This window comes from Equus caballus, chromosome 7 (genome assembly GCF_041296265.1).
Source record: "Equus caballus isolate H_3958 breed thoroughbred chromosome 7, TB-T2T, whole genome shotgun sequence".
Classification (NCBI taxonomy): domain Eukaryota; kingdom Metazoa; phylum Chordata; class Mammalia; order Perissodactyla; family Equidae; genus Equus; species Equus caballus.
This window is the reverse complement of record NC_091690.1, coordinates 10862769-10887437: the sequence shown is the minus strand read 5'-3', so window position 1 is coordinate 10887437 and position 24669 is coordinate 10862769. Positions and strand designations below refer to the sequence as shown.

Below are 24669 nucleotides of genomic sequence, written 5' to 3'. Positions count from 1 at the left end.
TAAAAGGGAACTGGATTCCAGCGAGACAGGATGAGAGAGGGCCTGGGGAATAGACCTGCTCTTCCTGTTCCCCAGACAGAGGGCCAGCAAAGTCCAAGGATTTGGAGTTCAGAGGTTTGGCAAGGGGTAACACTAACTGGAGCACAAGTGTACTAAGAGGAGAGCTTCACAACTCGTGCACTGATGACTAGATGAGGCTGACTCACATTGTTGCACTCTGTTTGGAGGGCATTTTGACAAAACTTACCAACGAACTTACTGTTGATTCTTTCACAAGGAAATCTCACCTCTATGAATTTAGTATAAAGCAATAATTTAGAATATACAGAGATATCTATCAATGTTCATTGTAAAGCTATTTACAATAACAACAAATCTTTAAAAACTCAAATACCAAACATCAGGGTAGAGGTTAAATAAATTATATTATTTTTCTAGAATACTATGCAGTTGTTAAAATAAAACTGGAGAGCAAATAATTTTTGAAATATAATGATGCTTCTAATATATTGCTTATTGGAAAAGTCAAATCCCTACTGTCCTAAGGCATGTATTGTATATAAAAAATTGACCTCTATTCATTTAGAACTGTACTAGCTATGTAGCATTCTTGGAAGAACTGAGAAAAGAGTCACTCAAATCATCTTCTGTGGTTCTTAATTTCTTTATGAAACCGTGGTTGAGAAAGGCTAGCTTCAATACACTACATCTAGGTCACATTTTTATAGAATCTGAAGGATATCAAGCTGTTACTGATTTATTAATCTCCTTATATCTTATAAAATAAATACAAAGATACAGATATAGATATAAATATACATATATGTGAGGATAAATATAGGCTGGAGATGTAGTTTCTCCTTTCTTGATATTATTACTTTTGCAACACAAACATTTCTATTTTTTCAGAATAGTCTTTTATATTATATATTATTGCTTATACATATATTACATATATATTATGTATATCCTTAGTTTATTTTTCAATTTCATCATAGATTATTGTCAATTCTGTTTGAACCATTGTGTATATAATAATTATTTCTTCTACTTCTTTGAAAGGAATGGAGGTAGGGAGGAAAGTGGTAATAATAATTTAGATAATGTTTATATGGGATAAATATAACAATTAGATCCTGATGGCTTATATAATGAGTGCATGATTCTCTAATATAAATTAGGATTTTTACCAATTGTCAGTTGGTATTTAAGCTGGAACATATACTAATTAATATGTGTAGTTGGTTAAAATTCCAAATGATTCTGTCTAGAAACTGCATAGATATAGCTAAACTCTCTACCTTAAGAAATATATTCTTCAAATAAAATAAAAGAAATATAACCACTGTTATTTGTATGATCATTTCAATGGCATCAGCGTTAGTTATCCTCTATTTCTTTTCTTTTTTCCAAATAGAAATGGAAGGAATCTTAACTCGGAAAGGAAGACAATATGTGTGTTATAAAGAGTCCATATTTATAGAAAAGAAAAATGTATGTCATTCCAAAAGAAAGCAAACAATAGATACTAGCATTAAAATTATATACACACTTTCAACTATAGAATGATAGCAACATAAGAGTAGGAACAAGATTTTCATATAGCTGCACAGATATAAATGCTAAAAGCAAGTTGCATGCAGGGAGACAATGAAGATTATGTACATACCTGCAATAAAATAAAAAATCACACAAAGATATATATTCTTCATTCAAAGGTTTATACTCAAATGCTCATAGCAGATTTATTCATAATAGCCTAAATTTTAGAACAGTCCATCAGCAGCAGCTGGTGAATGCATAAACAAACTGTGGTATATTGAGACAATGGAATATTATTCAATCAAAAGGAAGTAATTATTGACTCAGTAACATGGATAAATCTCAAAAACATTATGCTAAGTGAAAGAAGCCAGGCTCAAAAGATGACATGTTGTATGATTTTCTTTAAAAGAATTTCCCGAGAAGACAAAATGTGAGTACAGAAAGCAGATCAGTGGATGCCAGGGGTGGGAGCTGGGGGAAGAAATTGATTGGGAAGAGTTTAGAGAACTTCTGGCGACAGAAATGTTCTAAGGGTAGTAGTTACATGACTGTATTCTTTATTCTTAAAGCTCATTGAAGTGTACACAAAACTGCAGATATTCGTTATACGTTAATTACACCTTTGTAAAGCAAATTAAAAGTAATCCATATTTAATAAATGATATAAAATAGAGTAAAAAGCATTAATGATTCAAACATTAATTTTCCAATTGAGAGCATTAATTAAAATTCCTAAATGAAGAAAATATTTTCTATTTATTTCTATTTCTCTAAAGTAAGATTTATATTAAATATGATTAAATAAATAGTAAACATAATTTTTCTAACCTCAGAACCCAAAAATTAAACACATATGCTATAGTTCTTTTAAAGAATTGGTCAAGAGCCAATACATGCCCTGTTTAGGTTAAGCTGAAGCTATTTTGAATTAAGTTTCTGCCATATGCAACTAAAAAATGTCAAATGATGTATATTTATTTCCTGCCTCTCCCCCCCCCAACATATATATTGTAAAAAGAGGGAAGGGTCATGAAGAATTAGGGGTAAAAAGACCTTATCAAGGGAGCCTCTTAAAAAATAGGTCTAGGAAGAGAATTTGGGTTTGCTGCCTGCTTCTTTATGAACTACAAGCTTTATGAAATAGAAATGGGTTTCACATAGTTAAATAGTTGAAAAAAAAATTCACAAGATAGATGAAAAGTATATGGAATTTAAATGCTACTGTCCATAAATAATGTTTTATTACAACACAGGTTCCCTCATTTATTTTTGTATTGTCTGTGGCTATACAATGCTTCAGACTCAGAGCTGAGTAGCTGTGACATAAACTATATGGCCCACAAAGCCAAAAATATTTACTATTTGTCCATGTACAGAAAAAGTTTGCTGACCTTGATTGAAAGGAATTTAAGTTTGATGAGATTCTTCTTAGTTCGGTGAGCAAACTACAAAGTGGACAAAGAGTAGTAAGATTTCTCAGAGAAGAAAACAAAGAACTGGACTCTGGCATTGTTGATTCTATTGTTTTCTATGCTAATCGATCTTCATTTAAAGCCAGCGTGGCTATTTACTTTCCTTGGTTTTTCTTTTTTGAATCAATGTGACTACTGTTTCTCTCAAAGATCTATTGTACTATTTAATTACCTGAAAAGAAGTCTGGGAAAAAATAATACATATATATTGTTTTAGAGCAATATATAAGCTCAGGGCTCTTATTAGTCCTGTTTTTCAAGGGTAGAAACTGAGTCTGGGGTAAATTTTATTCCTCGTCCTCAGAACCAACATTCTAGCAAATGGTATAATCAGGATTCACACTCAACTATCTGACTCCATTATGTGTGTTTCTTTTGATCATCTTCCCTTATTGACTCAGGGTCAATGAGAAAATATGATTTCTTTGGTACATCACAGCATGTGAGAAGAAAGGAGTAATCATTTTTTCAGAAAATGTGAGGCCTTTTAATTTATAAGCTCATCAATTCAATCTGATTTGGCTGCATTTTACCATGCTAATTTGACTGTTTGTTCAACTGCCTTGCCCAAATCAAGTGAAAGTGGGGATTCATATCAACACAACATGAAAACACTCATTATTCCAGGTAATGTGAGCCAATAACCAATTGAGTGAGCAGCTTGCTTTCCTGGCCCACTATTTTCCATACTCTTCTGTTTAGAGTATCTCATAAAGAGGAAAAAAATCAGAGTATATTCTTAAAGGAATTGGGAATATATGGTCAAATCCAATTAAACACCCAAAAATAATTAAATAAACCTGAGCTGCTCTATGTAGAAATCCCAAACAAATATAAGAAGTAAAAAAAGGGTTATTGCAATGTTCTAAATCTTTTCTCTTCTGCTGTGTCTGAATATTTGAAAACAAACCCCAAGTTGAAGCATTTGCTTTGTGATATTTGGCTTTCTATGTATAAATTTTGTCAGATACAGGTAAAAAACCAAACACTCCAAAACACCCTGAGTTTTCCTTTCCAGTGACATCTGGAGAATGTATTGCGACGAAGTGCAGCTCAAGCAAGAAAAGAATAAAAGCATACATTTTAAAACTGATTGGTGAAAATTTTAAAAGAATGTCAAAATGTATTAGTTTATAAGCACGAAGTTCAGAAACTACCAAGCAATCAGTTAAAGCTCTTGTTACAAATGCTTCACTGGATAGCACAGTTTGGGTTGAAACAGTCTTTTTCTGTGTAATTTAAGGGTATAAAATTATTTTGTTACTCACATCAGAAAACATGCCTAATAAAAAATAATTTCTTTATTTCTCTCTCATTTTATTCAACGAACTTGTATTCTCCCATATCCTGTCTGGCTTCTAAAAAATTGTTGAGATAGAGACATAAGACTGCATTATCCCACTTGGTAAAAATATTCAAATTTCTACATATACGCTACTCAACTTCACATATTGTTGACATACTTGATTTTGGCAGTGCTGAATGTTCTATTCAGTTAACAATTTAGTCAAGTCAATAAAAATAATTGATGAAATTACGTATTCATTGAATTGGTGTAACAAACATTGAAGTGGCCTATGCATACCCAAAATAGGAGTTTTCAAAAAAATTTCAGGATGATGTTGTGTAAGGACTGTATGATATAGTCAAGAGGACACTGGGCTTGGAATTACACAGGCCTGAATCTCTGTCATTTTATTTATTAGATGTGGCACTTTAGACAGGTTTCTCTCTGAGTTTCAATATCCCCATTTATAAAATGGAGGTACCAATAATAAACTTACAATGTAGGGATAAATATGAAATAAGATACTATATAGAAAATGTAAAATACCGGTTTCTTTTCTTTTTCTCTTTATCCTAATGAGATGACTGGCCCTGGTCAGAACTTAACAATAGACTGCTCTGTGTCTAAATAATGTAACTCAAGTCCACATGATTACAAGACTTTTTTAAGGAAGAAAAATCATAATCACATGACAGTAATGACGATTAAGTGATCATTTAAAAAATTTGTTTCAATCCAAACATTCTTCCTTTTTTAGCACTAGAATCTATCAGTTTTGCATCTTGCCAATCTCTTTTGGGTCAATTATTTATAACAAGTGAGAATACAATACTAATATATTGCAAAGTGAAACTGCAAATCTTGCAAAAGTTGTGGATTTCATGAACTTAATAAAGGCAAATTTGTAAAATGGCTCCAATCATTAGAGCATAGCTACTATCAAATGAAGATGTGAGCAACTGACCAGAAACTGCAAGAATGTAGACCCTACGTGGTTCAATATATAGTGATTTAAAATCAAATAATTAAGAAAGGTCTTGTGAAAATTGCTGAACTCCTCAAATTTTGGGGGGGGGGGGAATTACTTTTTGTGATCTTGGTACAAAAGTTAAATATGAAGCATGGGATGTCATGCTATCTTACTATTTTGTCAGAAGAAGGGTGGTAAAAATACTTCTTGAGTTGTTTTTTTTCTCATGCTTGCAATTATAACAAAATTTTTGTTATCAGATTTAAATTTGGCAGTGTATAATTTCATTTTTTGAGAAAAAATGTCAGCCAAAATGTTTTATTTTCGCCTCTGTGAAATTTTGTTTCCCATTTTGTATACATTTGCTCTAAGGGAGTAATATCTGGTACCAGCTATCCTAGGATAAAGAGGCACCCTGAAGATAGCAGTGATACCTGGCGGCCTTTCACTTCTTGTCAGGGTTAATTTCTCCTTTCATTGATCCTTTTCCCATCTCAAACGCTCAGATTCACATTTCCAAGGGCCACTCATCTCCCAGTTGCCTTGCTGTCAGCTTGATGTCAACCAATCCCTGCCAACTGGATATTAATGTTAGCAGATAATGATTTAAGGTGTCACCTCTCTCACAAGAATTTGCAATTTAAAGAAGATTCTTGAAGATAGATCTTCAAGACATTATATGTAATGCTTACTATACTCCAAGCATTGGGCTAATTGCTTTACATAAACTATCTTTTAATTTTCAAACAATTCTGTGAGGTAGTTTTTATTATTTCCTCTTTACAAGTAAGATAGGATTAATTTAACAAACAAAGCCAACAGTACTTGTCAGAGGCAGGATGGGAATCCCTGGCTATCTGAGTCCACACCCTAGCTGAAATATTATGGCATATTGTAGTGTACTATTTGGAAGCAGAGACTGTCTAGTATTCTTTGGATTGCACTGTTTGGGGGACCACCTACTTATATTCTCTGGATTTGTTTACTTATATCACACCTGGTTCTACAGTTGATCTGAGGCTGGCAAACCTGTCTACCTGTTTTAAGTTGAAATTGAGGTAGAAATATTTTCAATCTAACAAATTTATTTTTCTTCTTTAATTGGAAATGTCTCAGCTGAAGTGTTAGAGCTTAGATATGAGAACTGCAGGTCTTCTTAACCCTATCCTAACCGATACTTCACAGAGGCATCATCTCAGGGCTACAGGGAATGAGGGGTTGCTAAGCTTTAGTAACCAGGGCAGGACCAGGGCCCTTAGCCTTTCAGTGACCTTTGCTATTTTATTTTTCTAAATTGAATAAACTATGTATTAGAGAGTTTACAATGAGAAAGTGTTAAAGGGGCAACCAAGTGCGTTACGCTCCTGTGTTTGTTGTGTGCTCAGACGTAGACTTTGCTGTAGCTCATTACTTTATAAATTCGGCTATATTCTATGATGGCTTGAAACATATATGAAGAAATAAAATGTTTAGTCTGTAAATATTCACACAATACCGTTAATCCAGTTTCCTTGGTGCTTCCTATATAACCAATTATTAGGGTTTTATATTTCTTCACTTTGAGACCCAGTATACATGCAGCACTAGTATTCCCCATGAGTGACACGGGTGTCACCACAATTCTGTGATTAAAGGAGTGGTGATAAAGATACTGCTTGCCTTGGAGAACATGTTTAAGAGAGCTGGACCTGTATCTATGGTTTTGAATTTGTAGGGAGCCAAATATATCAGTGACTGGGGATTTATTTTGCCTGGGACTCAATCCCACATAAGTTCACAAGATCACCAAGGCAAAAAGATACTAGGCTGATAGAACTGAGCATAAGCCAGCGGTCTTGGCAGTAGAATAAGGAAAATGATAAAAGTTTTTTGAAACGTATTTCTTATATTTTTTGCTTTTTTGGCTACAAGTGACTTTATATACTCTAGTGTTTCTCCTATTGAACGTCAAGGTTGTAGGGAGAGGGCTTGCAACTTTTATGCTCTTTTTTGTACCTTGTCTTAGGATCTCTTAGAGTTTTCTCCAAATAATAGAGATGCCAAATATTAATTCTGTCTACCTTCTCTTGAGGATATAAGCTTCTCTCTTTCACAATCATGGAGCCCCTGGTATTCCTGGGCATCTAGAAGTTGCATTAACCTTTAAGGCTTCTAGATCTTGTATATTTGAGAACTACAACAATACAATCCTTAAATAGTCAATGAATCTTCTGCATCTAAGCAGTTAATTTAATCCTCACAACCCTTTGGAGGTAAAAAAACTAAGCTGTAGATATAAGTAATTGCAATGTTGATTTGAGATCTGCTTAAACCATGCCATATAAATGCACAAATTCCACCAGTAATTAGCAGCCATTTAAACTGGTTGACATCACAGAAACAAAACAATTAGTTTTATTGTTTTTCCACAGTGTTTGCTATATAAAGAGAACTATATGATGTTTACACAGTAAACACTTTCTCTCAGAGGTCCCAACCAATCTTGTAATTACTCGTGAGACAACTATGCTGATTATGCCTAATATAGTCTCCTGATCCCTTTCTTAGACTTCAGACTTATATATCCAGTATTCTGTCATATCTATAGGTATCTAACAGTGGATGTATCTACAACTCAATTAACTTATTCTGTCCTAAACCAACTTTATTTCTTAGTTGATAGGAAATAGTCACAGAGCTATAAACTTGAGTTCTTTTTCTTCCTCAAATTCTGTTGTCCAATGAATGAATGGATCAATTAATCACCAAGAGCAATCACATTTTTTTTTATTAATGTTATGATAGATTACCACCTTGTGAGATTTCAGTTGTACATTTTTGTTAGTCATGTTGTGGGTACACGACTTCCCCCTTTGTGCCCTCCCCCCACTCCCCCTTTTCCCTGGTAACCACCGATCAGATCTCCTTGTCAATATACTAACTTCCAGCTATGAGTGGAGTCATATAGAGTTTGTCTTTCTCTGACTGGCTTATTTTGCTTAACATAATACCCTCGAGGTCCATCCACGTTGCTGTGAATGGGCCAATTTTGTCTTTTTTATGGCTGAGTAGTATTCCATTGTGTATATATACCATATCTTCTTTATCCAATCATCAGTTTCTGGGCATGTAGGTTGGGTCCACGTCTTGGCTATTGTAAATAATGCTGCAATGAACATAGGGGTGCAAGGGACTCTTGGGATTTCTGATTTCAGGTTCTTAGGATAGATACCCAGTAATGGGATGGCTGGGTCATAGGGTATTTCTATTTTTAACTTTTTGAGAAATCTCTATACTGTTTTCCATAGTGGCTGTACCAGTTTGCATTCCCACCAACAGTGTATGAGGGTTCCTTTTTCTCCACAACCTCTCCAACATTTGTCGCTCTTGGTTTTGGAGGTTTTTGCCAATCTAACAGGTGTAAGGTGATATCTTAGTGTAGTTTTGATTTGCATTTCCCTGATGATTAGCGATGATGAACATCTTTTCATGTGTCTATTGGCCATATTCATATCTTCTTTTGAGAAATGTCTGTTCATGTCCTCTGCCCATTTTTTGATCGGGTTGTTTGCTTTTTGGGGTTAAGCCGTGTGAGTTCTTTGTATATTATGGAGATTAACCCTTTGTTGGATAAGTGGCTTGTAAATATTTTTTCCCAATTAGTGAGCTGTTTTTTTGTTTCAATCCTGTTTTCCCTTGCCTTAAAGAAGCTCTTTAGTCTGATGAAGTCCTATTTGTTTATTCTTTCTATTGTTTCCCTCAACTGAGGAGTTACAGTGTCCAAAAAGATTCTTTTGAAACTGATGTCAAAGAGTGTACTGCCTATATTCTCTTCCAGAAGACTTATTGTTTCAGGCCTAATCTTTAGGCCTTTGATCCATTTTGAGTTTATTTTGGTGTGTGGTGAAAAAGAATGGTCAATTTTCAATCTTTTGCATGTGGCTGTCCAGTTTTCCCAGCACCATAGGTTGAAAAGAATTTCTTTTCTCCATTGTAGGCCCTCTGCTCCTTTGTCGAAGATTAGCTGTCCATAGATGTGTGGTTTTATCTCTGGGCTTTCAATTCTGTTCCACTGATCTGTGGACCTGTTTTTGTACCAGTACCATGCTGTTTTGATCACTGTAGCTTTGCAGTATGTTTTGAAATCGGGCATTGTGATTCCGCCAGCTTTGTTTTTCTTGCTCAGGATTGCTTTAGCAATTCGCGGTCTTTTGTTGTCCCATATGAATTTTAGGATTCTTTGTTCAATTTCTGTGAAGAATGTTCTTGGGATTCTGATTGGGATAGCATTGAATCTGTAGATTGCTTTAGGTAGTATGGACATTTTATCTATGTTTATTCTTCCAATCCATGTGCATGGAATGTCTTTCCATCTCTTTATGTCGTCGTCAATTTCTTTCAAGAAAGTCTTGTAGTTTTCATTGTATAGATCCTTCTCTTCCTTGGTTAAGTTTATCCCAAGGTATTTTATTCTTTTCGTTGTGATTGTGAATGGGATTGAGTTCTTGAGTTCTTTTTCTGTTAGTTCATTGTTAGTGTATAGAAATGCTACTGATTTATGTATGTTGATTTTATACCCTGCTACTTTGCTGTAGTTGTTGATTATTTCTAATAGTTTTTCTATGGATTCTTTGGGGTTTTCTATATATAAGATCATGTCGTCTGCAAACAGCGAGAGTTTTACTTCTTCGTTACCTATTTGGATTCCTTTTATTTCTTTTTCCCGCCGAATTGCTCTGGCCAACACCTCCAGTACTATGTTGAATAGGAGTGGTGAAAGTGGGCACCCTTGTCTTGTTCCTGTCCTCAGAGGGATGGCTTTCAGTTTTTGTCCATTGAGTATGATGTTGGCTGTGGGTCTGTCATATATGGCCTTTATTATGTTGAGGTACTTTCCTTCTATACCCATTTTATTGAGGGTTTTTATCAAAAATGGGTGTTGGATCTTGTCGAATGCTTTCTCTGCATCTATTGAGATGATCATGTGGTTTTTGTTTTTCATTTTGTTGACGTACTGTATCACGTTGATTGACTTGTGGATGTTGAACCATCCCTGTGTCCCTGGTATAAATCCCACTTGATCATGGTGTATAATCTTTTTGATGTATTGCTGTATTCGGTTTGCCAAAATTTTGTTGAGGATTTTTGCATCTATGTTCATCAGTGATATCGGCCTGTAGTTCTCCTTCTTTGTGTTGTCCTTGTCAGGTTTGGGGATCAGAGTGATGTTGGCTTCATAGAATATGTTAGGGAGTATTCCATCTTTCTCAATTTTCTGGAACAGTTTGAGAAGAATAGGTATTAAGTCTTCTTTGAATGTTTGGTAGAATTCTCCAGAGAAGCCGTCTGGTCCTGGACTCTTATTTTTGGGGAGGTTTTTGATTACTGTTTCTATTTCCTTACTTGTGATTGGCCTATTCAGATTCTCCATTTCTTCCTGATGCAGTTTGGGGAGATTGTAGGAGTCTAGGAATTTGTCCATTTCTTCCAGGTTGTTCAATTTGTTGGCATATAGTTTTTCATAGTATTCCAAGAGCAATCACATTTAAAGTGATCAAAATAATTTTAAGTAGGCATATTGAAATATAATGATGTACACCTGAAATTTATACAATGTTATAAACCAAGGCAAGCTCAATAAAATAATTTAAAAATATTTTATGCGTAATTTCTAAAATAACAAATAAAATAATTTTGAAATGAGTATATGGGAAAAATCTAATTGAAAACGCTTTATTAATTAAAAAAACAGTGAAAGTGAAAAGAGGGCAAATGAATCATAGAAAAACAAGGTGACTAGTACAAAATAAGATGCATAAATAAATAAAAATAGGCTAAATTCATTAGTTAAAACATAGTAGGCACTCAATAAACATTTGTTGAATGTACAGTGTTTGATATGATAAAATAAGCATTATTTTTGAGAGGTTGATAATACCATTGTTAAAAAAGATTTGTTTGTATTCATGTTATAAAAGTTTTAGTACAGCTTTAATTTTAACACACATTATATGGTATAAGATATATCAAAGGTTGAAATCTGGGTTCCATCATTTACTAAGTATAAGAACTTAAATCTTTCTGAAGCTTAGATTCCTTATCAGTACAACAGGGATGACAATAAGCTTTAATTCTCAGATATTTTGCAAGGATTACATGATATAGTAAATGTGAAAATGTGATTGCTATATTGTAAAATGGTATATATATATATATATATATATATATATATATATATATATATGTATATATATATTTAACTACAACCTAATAGTTTGTACAAGAATTTTAATCCTACTTCAATGTAAGCTTCTGTGATAATGTTTCTGCACATAATAGGACTAAAACATATTCAAAGTAAAATAGTATTACTGACGTCCTTATTTAAAAGCATCTGTAGTAATAACCTCTAAACTATAAAATAATTCTATGTATGGTTATAGGTTTTATGAGACTTATTCGTCATTTTTGCAGAGCTTTTCTTTACAATATAACGCCAAATTTCAAAATTACTAAACTGACAGAGGTGTTTTTTGGCAACCAGAATCATTTTGAGCAGATGTGCTTAACAGTCTAGAAAAATACATCCGTTTCCTGGTAGATAAATAACTACTTCAGTATCCAATCAGGATGTTTTCATTCACAAATGTTACTGACAGGAATTGACATTGACCTCTTGAGAAGTACACTCATATGCAGCATAATGACATTTCGGTCAACAGCGGACCGCATATATAACAGTGGTCCCATAAGACTAGTACCATATAGCCTAGTGTAGAGTAGGCTGTACCATCTACATTTGTGTAAGCACACACTATGATGTTCATACAAAGTTGAAATCACTCTTAACATATAATCTACTAAGGGAGATAAAAATATTAGTAAACTTTTACTTCTAACACTTTACTTCACATAATAAAATTTTGATAAGATAAAATTAAAAACTAATTATGATTGAGAGAAGGTAGTAAAACAAGAGGAGGAACAAAATAGAATCAAGCATCAGTTAAACAGGTAGGTGATAATAATCTACATGACTATTTGGATGAGACAAAAATGTGGGTCTGAGATTTGTAGTATATATCAGGTTATTTACTCATTTCACAATATACAACATACTTTCTCCTGTTAATCTACCTCATATCAATTTAATTCTTAGACTTGCCAGAAGAACCTAGAGAAGGGCAGAGGAAGATTTTTTTCTCCCCAACAGTTATCAGCTGAGAGTGACCACAGGAGAAAAACTGAAGGATGGGAGACACATCGAACATTTGGCAAAATTACAGTAAAAGGACTGGGCTTTGTTTTTTTTTTTTTTCTTCCCCCAAATTTCTGGTCAGCATTAAAGTGAACTAGAAATTCATAGTTTGGATCTTAAGTTCAGATTAGTCTGCATAACTCTACTTTTTCACAGTCATATTAAGCTGAGTAGGTTCAGACATGCAGTAGGCTGAAAGCTGCATTTAAAATAAGGATTAAAGGATAAGGATAAGTTTTGTCAACTGTCAAGTCAGTGTGATGAAGTGAAAGATATATGAATATATGAAGAAATTGAGGCTGTATGCAAGACAATAATAATGGTTGAAGGAGAAAAGTGAGAATCAAAGGAGGGAACATAGAGTGAAAAGGAGGTAGGATCAATGATAGAGATTTCAATGAGGTTAAAGGATCCTGGAATCAGGGTCCAAGAAGGATTGAGCAGAAGATAGGAGATGCTGGTCAGAGAATAGAATGCTTGCAAGTGTGGTAATTGAGAGATCATAGCAGTTGGTAATAACAGATCAAGGGACTATATTGAAATTTGTTATAAAACAAGATTATTGGAAGAAATGAAAATAATCCATAATCAGTCTATAAATAAAAATTCGGGTAGTTTATTATATGAGCCAGTTTTGAGGACAATAGCCTGGGAGAGACCCTTCACTAAGAAAGGAAGCACTCTAAAGAAGTAGAGTGTACAGCGTGGTTATATACCATCTTGGCACAAATATGACAGGAATATCTCTTTGACTACAGTCACAAGCTCTTTTGCTAGCACAGTAGGTCAGTGGTCACAAGATGAGCATAGCAGGTCAGTAATTAATCCTTAGTTTCTGAAAAGAAATGTTTGTCTTTAAAGAAATGCTGTTATGGAGGGAGAGGCATACATTCCTGTCTTTAAGGGCGTCATTCTTGGCTTTGGGACATTGTATGTGTTTAAAGCAGATGTACAATGCATGCTCGACAGACCACGTCAGACCTTTCTGGAAAAACAAGTTTAGGCCAAATTAGTTTTAAACCAAATGGCTTCTTCATATACCACAGTATATTAACTTCTCTTATTGCTTTTCATTTCTTCATCAGAAGGAAAAAGACAGAATGTTGTAAGGGACCTAATGAAATTACCAAATATTAAGACTGGAGTAGTACTGAAGAAATTGATAGTAACCCAGGAGGTAAAATCTTCAGGAAATGAAGGGAAATGAGCTGGAAGGGTGTAAATCTTTCTAATAAGGAAGTGTAGAGTATGATGGCTTAAAATTCAAAACTAAGTGTTTGTAAGGAGGAAGAAGGGAGAATGGGCAATGAGGAGAAAGGAGGATATGTGTTGCAATCTCACTTTGAGTGACACACACAATTTGAGAGACTAACCAGCTGTAACTTTAACAGACTACAGGGGAAGTCATGTCTTCCTGGGGAATTTGGATTTCAGTTGGAGCCAGAACATAAAAAGAATGTCAACAAAAAAGCTAAAGATATATAAGATTTGGCTGACCAGGGGGTAACTACCACCTGGTAAGTGTTAGGCATTGGCCTGGATGTTGAGCTACTCTTGTTATTTTGGGCCATGCACATGTCCTCTAAAATTTTGTGGTGCTAACACTAATGTTTAAGTGGATCGTTTGACATAACACACCAAAATGAGTACCTAGTACAATATATCCTCTCCCACAATCTTAAATTCTATAATCAGTCTGATATTTCTTATGACACATATACAATAGCAACATTTCGCTATACTCTTATTGATCTCAATCAGAGATCACATTTTCATTTATTTAATCAATTATTAATACATATTCTTATCTCATGCTTACCACATATGCAATTCACTATATTATTTTTTCGCATTAGAAATCTTCTCTATATAGTTTTATCTGCCAATTGGATAATTTGCCTGTGTGTAATCTTGCAGTTTTGCTTCCTATATCATCCTCTCCCATTTCACTTTTTTTACACATATTCCAACACCCTTGCAATATAGATTATATGTCAGAAAATCTTGCTTTTTTCCCCCACAGGTCACTTCATGTTGTTAAGTTCTGTCAGTCTGATGATGAACACTTTCATCCTCTACAGAGCCTGTTGCTTTCACCTCATCTTCTTTTTTTTTTTTGAGGAAGATTAGCCCTGAGCTAACATCTGCCAACAATCTTCCTCTTTTTGCTGAGGAAGACTGGCCCTGAGCTAACATCCATGCCCATCTTCCTTTATTTTATGTGGGACGCCTGCCACAGCGTGGCTTGAAAAGCTGTGCCTAGCTCTGCATCCGGGATCCAAACCCATGAGCCCCGGGTCACTGAAGCAGAACGTGTGAACTTAACCACTGCGCCACTGGGCCAGCCCCCTCCTTCTTCTTTTTCTCTCGAACAGTTATTCATCTAACACTGCTCTTCAAACTTTCTAATAACACAATGTTCCACATAACATATATTAATGCTATATGATTCTCCTAAACCTACTAATTTTTTTTTGTCTTATCCATAAAAATAAAGTTAAAACACATACTGTCTTGATACAATCTAAAGCTGTAATCACATGCAAGTAAGACTAGATATATAGCCAGCCCTGATTATCTAGTGGTTAAAATTTGGCTCTCTCACTACCACAGCCTGGTTTTGTTTCCTTGTTAGGAAATCACAACACCTGTTTGTCAGTCGTCATACTGTGGCAGCTTTGTGATTCTGAAAGCTACGCCTCTGGTATTTCTAATGCCAGCAGGGTCACTCATGGTGGACAGGTTTCAGCGGAGCTTCCCGACCAAGACAGACTAGGAAGAAGAACCTGGCCACCCACTTCTGAAAAAACTCGCCATGAAAACCCTATGAATAGCAGACGAGCACTGTCTGGTGTAGCGCAGGAAGGTGAGAGGAAGATTTAAAAAGACCTGGCGGGGTTCTGCTCTCTGTACACAGGTTGCTAGGAGTCAAAATTGACTCGATGGCACTTACAAGAAAAGACTAGATATGTTTACTGTAAAGTCCCCAAATTGCTCACGGAAGGATTGGAGTGACTGAACTGACATATAGTAATTAAGTGGGAACTACTTGGAAAATAGTCCTAATAGTGATTATCTGAGTTTCAAAGCAAAATGTTTTCAAAAATATTTTCCTGTTGAAACATAGTTTACTTTTCCTTCAATTTAAAAAAAGTTAAAAGGAGGGTCAGATAAAAGTAAGAAACTTTAAAAAAAATTGATTGAAGTCCTTTTGTAATTTATGATAAGAATTATCTATGGTAGAACAAAACTGACCTCCATTCCTTCACTATTAATACAACCTAGTAACAAATATGGCTTTCACACTAAACAAAGAAGAAAAATTGATCGAGGTACCAGGATCCTGAATTCTGTTTCCAGTTGGTAACTTTGAGGTCTTTGTTATTTCTGAGATAGAAATAGACATTTGATTCTTTCTCTCTCTCTTTAACTGATACTGGCTACTCTTAAATCATATTATAGACAATCTGATCTGAGGTACTCGTCTCAAATGATAGGACTCAAACGAAGTGAGTATAATTAACTGAGAGCTGGCAAAAGGGAATATAATTAATCTGAGCACAGTTTACTATTCTGTTACTTCAAACCTCATGAAGTACTTACCTATTACTATGACTTTTACAAACAAGAGCTCAAGTAGCCAAAAAATAATAAGTAAATTATAGTTCTGTTTGAAACTCAAAAAAATATTTCTTAGCCGTTTTTGTTCCAGTGTGACAAACACCACCATAAACAATCTAGTTTTTGACTTATCTTCTGAAACAAGATGCACATTGGTATTCAGTTAACTCAACTCTGACACTCCAAATAATTTTGAAAAGTTTTCACTCTCTCTTAGCTTATCACTTTCCTTGTGCTCCATGTAATATATTCCTCACTGGTGGCAGGCAGAGACAGAACCTCAACAACCAACAATTAGAATGGCAATAAAACAATCTTATCATAGGAGCTCAGTCTCCTGTCCAATGGCATTTAGAGTATATGATCTTTAATTAGTCATCTGGTACTCTGATACATTTCAAGAAGACCATGCACATTTCACCTGCAATGTTCCCCAGTCAATACACTGTCTAAAAGAATGAGCATATAGTAAAAGAGAGTAGCAGCAATATAGAATGGGATCCTACTGTACCTGGTGAATGAGGCGGAGGAGAGCACATCAGAACAACCCCCTGGCCTTCCCTCACAGAGACTGCACTTCTTGTCCGGCCACTAAAATTTCCCAGATCTGTCAACATAACACAGCATTTAGAGGCAAGGCAAAAAGGAGTTTAAAGAATTACTACTTCTGTAACTTGTACTTACTTTTCTCTCCTTGTCTAGACAAGGTTTCTTTTTATTTGTTAATCAGTGACAGGAGGGCCTTAAAAATAAATCTTTACCATCCAATTTTAAATACCACGATTTTCAGATTATATGCACACTCTTTATTTCTATTTATAGTGCATACAAGTTGCCAGTGTAGGAAGGAATTAGACAATACACTTAAAACACATGAAATAGTTCTTTTATTTCTTTGTAATATTTCCTATGTATTGATTTTTTCTACTACCAATAAAACCCATTCATGCATAGTGAAACAAGAAATAGAAGTGGTTAGAGGTGCCTAGAGTCTAACCTGCTGCCTCTTTATATGTCATGCAAGGAATAGTGGGTAAAAACAAGCATGAATTTACCAGATTAGCAAGACCTGTGTGTTCTAGCAAAATATAATGAGGATATGAAATGTTCTTTTTCTATAAATGTGGGTGAAAAAGTCACGTTACTTTCATTTTATAGAAGCCTAGAATGGCCTGTACGAATTAATTACATTCATCCATTTTGACTATTCTGGAGTGTTCTAACTAACAAAACACTCACTGACACATATGAAGGATTATAGCATCAGTTGGGGTTCAATTGTCTTCACTTAAATTATGTTGCATTTGCACAATTTGAAAATACTTTCCTGAAAATAAAGTGGTCCAGAAAAGAATGATGTGCATTATTTGTATTTCTATTATTGTTTGTTAATCTATTCATAGCTCAGTACATATGTCTCTTTCCCCTTTCTTGGGCTACATTGATCAAAGACATGATTTTTAGAATAGTTTCTTGGAAATGATAAGACTTGAATATTTTTATAAATAAACGTTGTCCCAGAATTCTCATTCTGTAGTCATGTTCCTATGGTTAGAAATGCTTCTTTAAAATGTTCTGCCTTTCCTTCCATTATTCACCAATTGTAAAAGAGATCTTTTGAAACTTCTCATTATTTCATGCTAAAATAGTATATTTGATACTAATACAATGTAGATCCTTAAATTTAATGTTTGTTAATCTGACAAACGATGAAAGTAAGCAGTCCAGAAACCATACTGAATGGATATGAAGGAGATAAATCATTAACTTTAACATATGAAGAGGGATCCTATACCTTTCTTTTTTGAGAGATGGGTAACAATTTACTTATTTGCTAAATTTCTTAAATACATTCAGAATCATAAAGGACTAATAAACAGTGAAAGCATAATGCCAAATAAATAGTCAGGGAGATATTTGTTATTGAAGAAAGTATTTAGAATTTTACCCATAATTTTGTGATTCATATAGTTAAACATTTCACAAAGTGGCAAGATAAAAGAGAAAGAATTGTTCTAATTCCACTTTTTTTTGGTGGTTTGAAAATATATACACTAACTTTTAGTAAAAATCAAGTTCATTCACTTTCAAATATAAATGAGTCACAGCTTTAAATTTGTATGCATTGGTCCTTAGGGATAGAATCTGTGTTTCTTTCCAACAAGTGGTCTCGATATGAAAACAAAGCTTAGTAAGGTTTCTAATTTGACTTCCCTTGACTCCGCCAGAAACACAGCACAGGAACCACACAGTGAGACTGGTGCCGTAGGGCTGTAGTATCTCCTTAGAGATTATGGTTTTACTTTCCTCTTTTCATCCACATTGAGTTTATAAACTCTGGAAGGCTATTTGGATATCAATCTATTTTAACTGAATTTCTTACACGGTTTCTGAAAAGTATGCATGTAGCTTCCAATACATTTACTACAAATTTATGTTATACTTATTATGACTTTTCAAATCAACCTAGTGTAGTTAAAAGAATATTTTAGTAGAAAACAGTCTTAAATTAATGTCTATTTCTGAGAAATTGAAGTACAAGTAGGGCCTAGAAATTAGAAACAAAAAATAAAAGAAAATTATAGAATATTATGACCTGAATTGTGTTTGGAGATCACAATGACCCAAAATATAACACTTGGCTGTAATTGCTTTATTTTGTATCAGTTGTTAATACAGGTACAATTCAATGTCTCCTTATGGAATTGTCTCTGTGTCATTATTTCCCAGGAACTATAGCACCAGCAGTAAATGGATTTTTTTCAACTGTGAATAGATTGGATCTTTTTCTTTCATAAAGACGTATAGAGAAATACTAAAAAAAAGCCTGCACTTTCATGGAGTGAACTTTTCTCACTTAAATCCTTCCTCCTAGAAAAAAAGTGAAACATTATTATTTATAATGTAAAAGTGGTCCTGTGTCACATAAGATTCTGATTGATCTGAGGCAGAACGAGTTATGTGAAAAAGTTCTCGGTTGGAGTGGGGACGGCAGCTAGAGACTAGTCTGAGTAAAAATACAGCTGTTGTTTTTATCTCATTGTAAACAGAAAGCAGTTTCTTTGGAGGTACTCATCAGAGAACTTAGTCTGAGTGCTTATCACATTATTTTAATAGATTATACATTCTATATATCAAGGAGAGAAACGAAGAAAAATAACAAGAAGTTTAATGGAAGAGGTTTTGATTATTTTATTGCCATGTACACAAGGTAAGAAATACGTGTTTATGTGTTCTATTTTTGACCTTTAAGGGAAAAAATGAGTAAAACTAAAACTCTTAATGCAATCACTCCAAAATTCAGGTGCAAATTATGAACTGAAATCAATCTCTTTCTGGACTTCCTATAAAGCACATGGACAAATAGACAAATAATAGACTGGAGGAGAAAGTTTGTGGTCAAGGATCACAGGGCCTCAGACCTTGTATTTTCTCTGACCCCCCTCTTTTTGTGAAGAAGATTGGCCCTGAGCTAACATCTGTTAAGGACATTTTGGCATGGACCAAATGTCTTATGGATGTTTACGACAGGACCAAATGTCCTGCAAGGCCAGTACATACTATGTGTATTTGCCAGGTAGCACTTCATGATATTCCCCTAAAGGTGAGCTACAAACACATGCACACCAACACACACACACACACACACGCACATACTTTGGGTTGTTTCCTTCCTCCCTTCCTTCCCTCCGTCCTCCAGCCTGTCTGCCTGCCTTCCTGCCTTTCTGACTTCCTTCTTTTCTTTTCTTCCCTGCATTATTGCACAAAAGATTTGAGGCAGCTTTAAAATGTATATGTATATATTGCAAAACGATAAAACAGATAGTTGACAAATTCCAAGTGAAGGTATAATGAGTATGTAAGATTCCTTTGGGGTAAGATAAGCGCTTAAGACTATATGTTGTATACTTTTGTAAATTATTGGAAGTTGGCCATAAATTTGACTCTAAACTTGAGGGCCAAAACAAAGATGGATATGTTCCCAGTCTTAGAATTCCTGGTTATTATAAGATCAGAACATTCCAGTAACTCAGGAGAAGTACAGTGTTATGAGATACCAAGGTCCAAGAGGGATTTCTCCTGCAAGACTTCATAAAGATCACTGTGGGTTGGAGGCCAGCCTGGTGGCACAGTGGTTAAGTGCACACATTCCGCTTCGGTGGCCCTGGGTTCACCTGTTCAGATCCTGGGTGCGGACATGGCACTGCTTGGCAAGCCATGCTGTGGTAGGCATCCCACATATAAAGTAGAGGAAGATGGGCACAGATGTTAGCTCAGAGCCAATCTTCCTCAGCAAAAAGAGGAGGATTGGCAGCAATTAGCTCAGGGCTAATCTTCCACAAAAAAAAAAATCACTCTGGGTGGTATAGTGGGCTGAACAACCTTGCAAACAAATTAGGAAGGTTTTTCACAAACTGAGAGCTCTTAAGTAGCTATAGTGTGAGTTACACACAAACACACACAAATAAAAAATTATTTCAAAAACAATTCCCTAGAAAGGTGAATTATTTTAAAGCGTTGAAGAGAGAGGTGGCAGGAAACTGGCAAGTAAAAAAGTATAGAAGAGGTTCTAGACACTGACCTTATGATCTCATGTATGTTAGATACATAGATTGGTTAGTTATTGGGAGTGCTGAGGGAAAGGGTCAAGGCAAGAGGATAAATCTTACACAAATAGGAATGAAGTGCTGAGGTTCACCTGTCTCCCAGGCTTTAATTCCCTAGTCTTAAATCTGTTGTGAATAGGTGGCAATGTTTGGCTTATGGGAGCTGTGTTTAGAAGGAACGGCAGTGGAGTGCTCATTTTGAATTGCACTTGCTTGTACATTCCTCCCATAGGTGGTGCCAGTAAGCGTGAGAGTGTCAATGCTCCAGGCCTTCTCAATTAATTCTCTAATGTTAAAAGTGCTGTGAATACAGAAATAATTCCTTATGAATTCTAAGTTTCGTAAAATGGAGTTTGAATTTTTACAGAAAGTAAAACCATTGAAAAAAGCAAAACCCTTTAGACTAGGTGCCAGCCACTTGAGTTTCATTATTCACTAATGTTTGGGTATCAGATTCATACGTAAGACTGTGAGACTGAGGAACTAAGATGGTGACTCTTTCTGAGGAGCCTCATGCTTTTAACTTTTACAATTTCTATGGAAACGACAACTAGGTTTTCTAATATTGACTTGGTATTTGACGCCTCACTTGCAAGGTGATTGCATATTGAAAGCTTTTACCACTTTTATTTGTTGTTACTGTTGCTCCTGTTATTATCATCAGGATTACTGTCCCATTTACATATCTTGCAATAAAAATTGGTCAGATCTCATTCAGAAGCTATCTTTGACCTTCTAAAAATTAAAAAAATAAAAAGGACATGGATGAATAATAATAACGCTAGCTACTAGCATACCTACACTATGCCAGGCATCTTGGAAATTAAATATTAACTTCTCTGTTTTAAAGATTACCAAATGTACATGAAAAGCAAATAAAAACTTGACTATAGTCACACAGTTAATAAATAGTGAGTTGGCAAATCAAACTCAATGTATTTGTTTTAAAAAAAATGTATTAGGACAAAAGCAGTTCAGCATTTGGAAGTTAGACAAAGTTGGTTTTAGGAATTTAGAAATAATCTTCATAAGGATCTCTTATTAAAAATCATTTTCTGTCAGATGAAAGGCATAGAGATGAGAAAATTAGGGAATAATGGAAAAAATAATTCATACATTTATTTTGGGAGAGAATTAAACGAGTATTTTTCAATACATAGCCATTTGTCTGCATGTAAAGGCTTCCATAAGACACTCTACAAAAGCAAGATTCTTGATAATAATACTTTTTTTTAGGAAGATTAGCCCTGAGCTAACATCTGCTGCCAATCCACTTCTTTTTGCTGAGGAAGACTGGCCCTGACCTAACATCCACGCCCATCTTCCTCTACTTTATACGTGGGACGCCTGCCACAGCATGGCTTGCCAAGTGGTGCCATGTCCACACCCGGGATCTGAACCAGCGAACCCCTGGCCGCCAAAGTGGAACGTGTGCACTTAACTGCTGCGCCACTGGGCTGGCCGCAATAATAATACTTTTTAAAATAAAAATTTGATTGTTGAATGGTACCTTGACTGAAAGTCATAGAAATCTGAAGCTTCCCGGTGTTTTATTGACAAGCATGATCTCATGATCCTGTGATCAACTCGTAAGCAGATGAGGCAGGGCTTATTACCCCACTTACTGATGAGGCCATTCAGGAACGCCAGTTCACTGAGGTTAAGTAATGAGAGTAAAAACTCCACGCCAGTAAGGATTCAAGCCTTCAAGATGATGAGTTCAGTTTTGGAACTAACATGTTTTTAATCTAGAGTTATTCTGATACCCTTAATTTAGAATGTTCCAATCGATGTGGTTATTTCTTTAGACATTTCCTATTATATCACATAATGTTCCAATTCTTTAAAATATTTGTTATAAGTCCTCTGTGAATGGGGCATCATATGACCTTTTAAAAATGTTAATTATTTAATAAAATTAGTCTTTTGAGAACATCAGTTGAGCTAATCAGAGGTATCTCAAAAATATACATCTATTACACGAAGATGAGAATTGAATTGAGATACAGCTGGAGATGTGGTGAGGTAAATCTACAAGAGATAATGACAAGTTATAATGAAACTTTCTTCATCTTCCTTTTTTCTTTGGCTATATTCAACAGGTTAGATGAGTAATCTCTTGCTATGGCTTACCATTTTTCACTTTCAACATTATCATTCAGCCAAAAGGTTCACTGATTAAGAGGAAACCAAAGAACACCAATGTATGTTTGCCTTGAAAGAGACAATTTTAACTACACTATAAGTAAAACAGTAAATTATAATTGCTTTTGTAAAAAGATAAATTATCCAAAGAGTGTCAGAAAAACTTTTTGATCTTAGGTCTCTTCGTTGGTATCTTGACATGTGTTACAAAGAGCTACTTCAGCTGCAAATAATATATATGATGAAATAATCTCAAATGTGAAAGTTGTATATAATTTTGTGTAACTAATGTGATGATCATCTATGAACCCCGGCAGAGGTTCTATATGTTTGACTTAACTTTCTCTACTCTAGATAAGCAACTACATAAATAATCCTTATTTGCATGCTTCTAAACTCAGATTTTTTTTCCAAACTCAGATCAATCTTAATTCATTAAAAGTCTCAGGAAATTGTAAGGCTGAACATTGGAAATAAAAATACAACAGAAATCACAGAACATTTATAGAGATTTTGAGAATTATAGACCCATAGAGATGGGAGAAGGATGTGACTTAGTAAAACCAGTAAGTCATTTAGTACATCGATTCCTAAAACTCATAGATATGTTTATTGTGTCTCAAGCTTTTGGGCCTAACTATCCTCTTCAGCTGTTTTACATTTTATAATATTTCATTACATAATTACTTCCTTGCCCACAACCATGGCTCCTTACTCTTTTCTCCCTCCACTTTACTCACCTGGTACAACTTCAACCTTGGTTAAATTGAACTATCTACCTATTCTGTTCTGGGAAAGGGAATGTGGATGGAGAAGAACATCAACAATGATGACTAGTTTTGTTCTAAACTAATTACTGTGAACCTCAGGCAGGCCCTTAGTGCTGCCTGGTAATCCCGGTACATTTGTAGAGTCCATTCTCTCTCAATCCTCTAGACAATACCTGTACTTCTACTCTCTTTCAAAACAACCTCCTGCCCCTTCCTCTACTTCTTCTCTCCTACGTCCTGGAGAAAATAGAAGTAATCTAAAAACCACTTGTATACTTTCCACCTATGGGAGACATCGCAGTGGATGTCCCAGATTCCCCTTCAGTGAAGGACTTGTCCCAGCTGTTGGAAATTCTACTGACAGACAGCTTTCAGCTCTCAGCCCCTTCAGGGACTGCTTTTGCTACAGAATGTCAGCTCACCCAAGGTTATATCCCTTCTTTGGGTAGCACACAGTCAACAATTGCTTAATTAGTAAATATGATGACCCAATCACCTCAGCCCAACTCCAGACAACACTGACAAGCCATTCTAGCCTTAGAGATCCTCCTTGGTGTCAGCTGGGGCTGTTGTTGGGTCGGTATCACAGCTCAAATTATTCCTCCACCCTTCTAGTAAGTGGATTCCAAGGGCACTTTTTAGTAACCATCATCACTAAACTCCATCTCACTGAGTCTATTTCCCAAAGAAATCAACCTGTAACACTACCACAATAACTATCAACTTATCTGTATGTATATTGTCTTCCATCCTCTTATCATAAATGAACTATTTATGATCCAAAGCCCCACCTTTCCCTCCTGTATTGTGAATAGCATTCAAATATACTGGTATTTCTCCAAAGTTTAAAATAAAAAAAAAGAGGAAGAAAAAATGTAGTTTTTTGAACCCATTTTTCTCTGTATCAAGCCATTTTTGTTGCCCTTTGCAAAAAACTCTCATTCTTTCTTAAGCCTCTCAAATCAGGCTGTTTCCTTACCACTGCCCAAAATGCTACTCTGAAAGTAACCAATG

The 24669-nt window shown here is 35.0% G+C and overlaps 1 protein-coding gene across 2 annotated transcripts in view; it reads right to left on the bottom strand.

Moving 5' to 3' along the window:
* The window catches only part of CNTN5 (contactin 5), a 1137031-nt gene that overhangs the window by 337154 nt on the left and 775208 nt on the right, over positions 1-24669 (bottom strand). For both annotated transcript variants that reach the window (XM_023644694.2, XM_070272715.1), the window contains one exon: positions 16645-16740. In XM_023644694.2, the coding sequence (XP_023500462.1) occupies positions 16645-16740 (96 nt within the window). The remainder of the gene's footprint in view (positions 1-16644; positions 16741-24669) is intronic.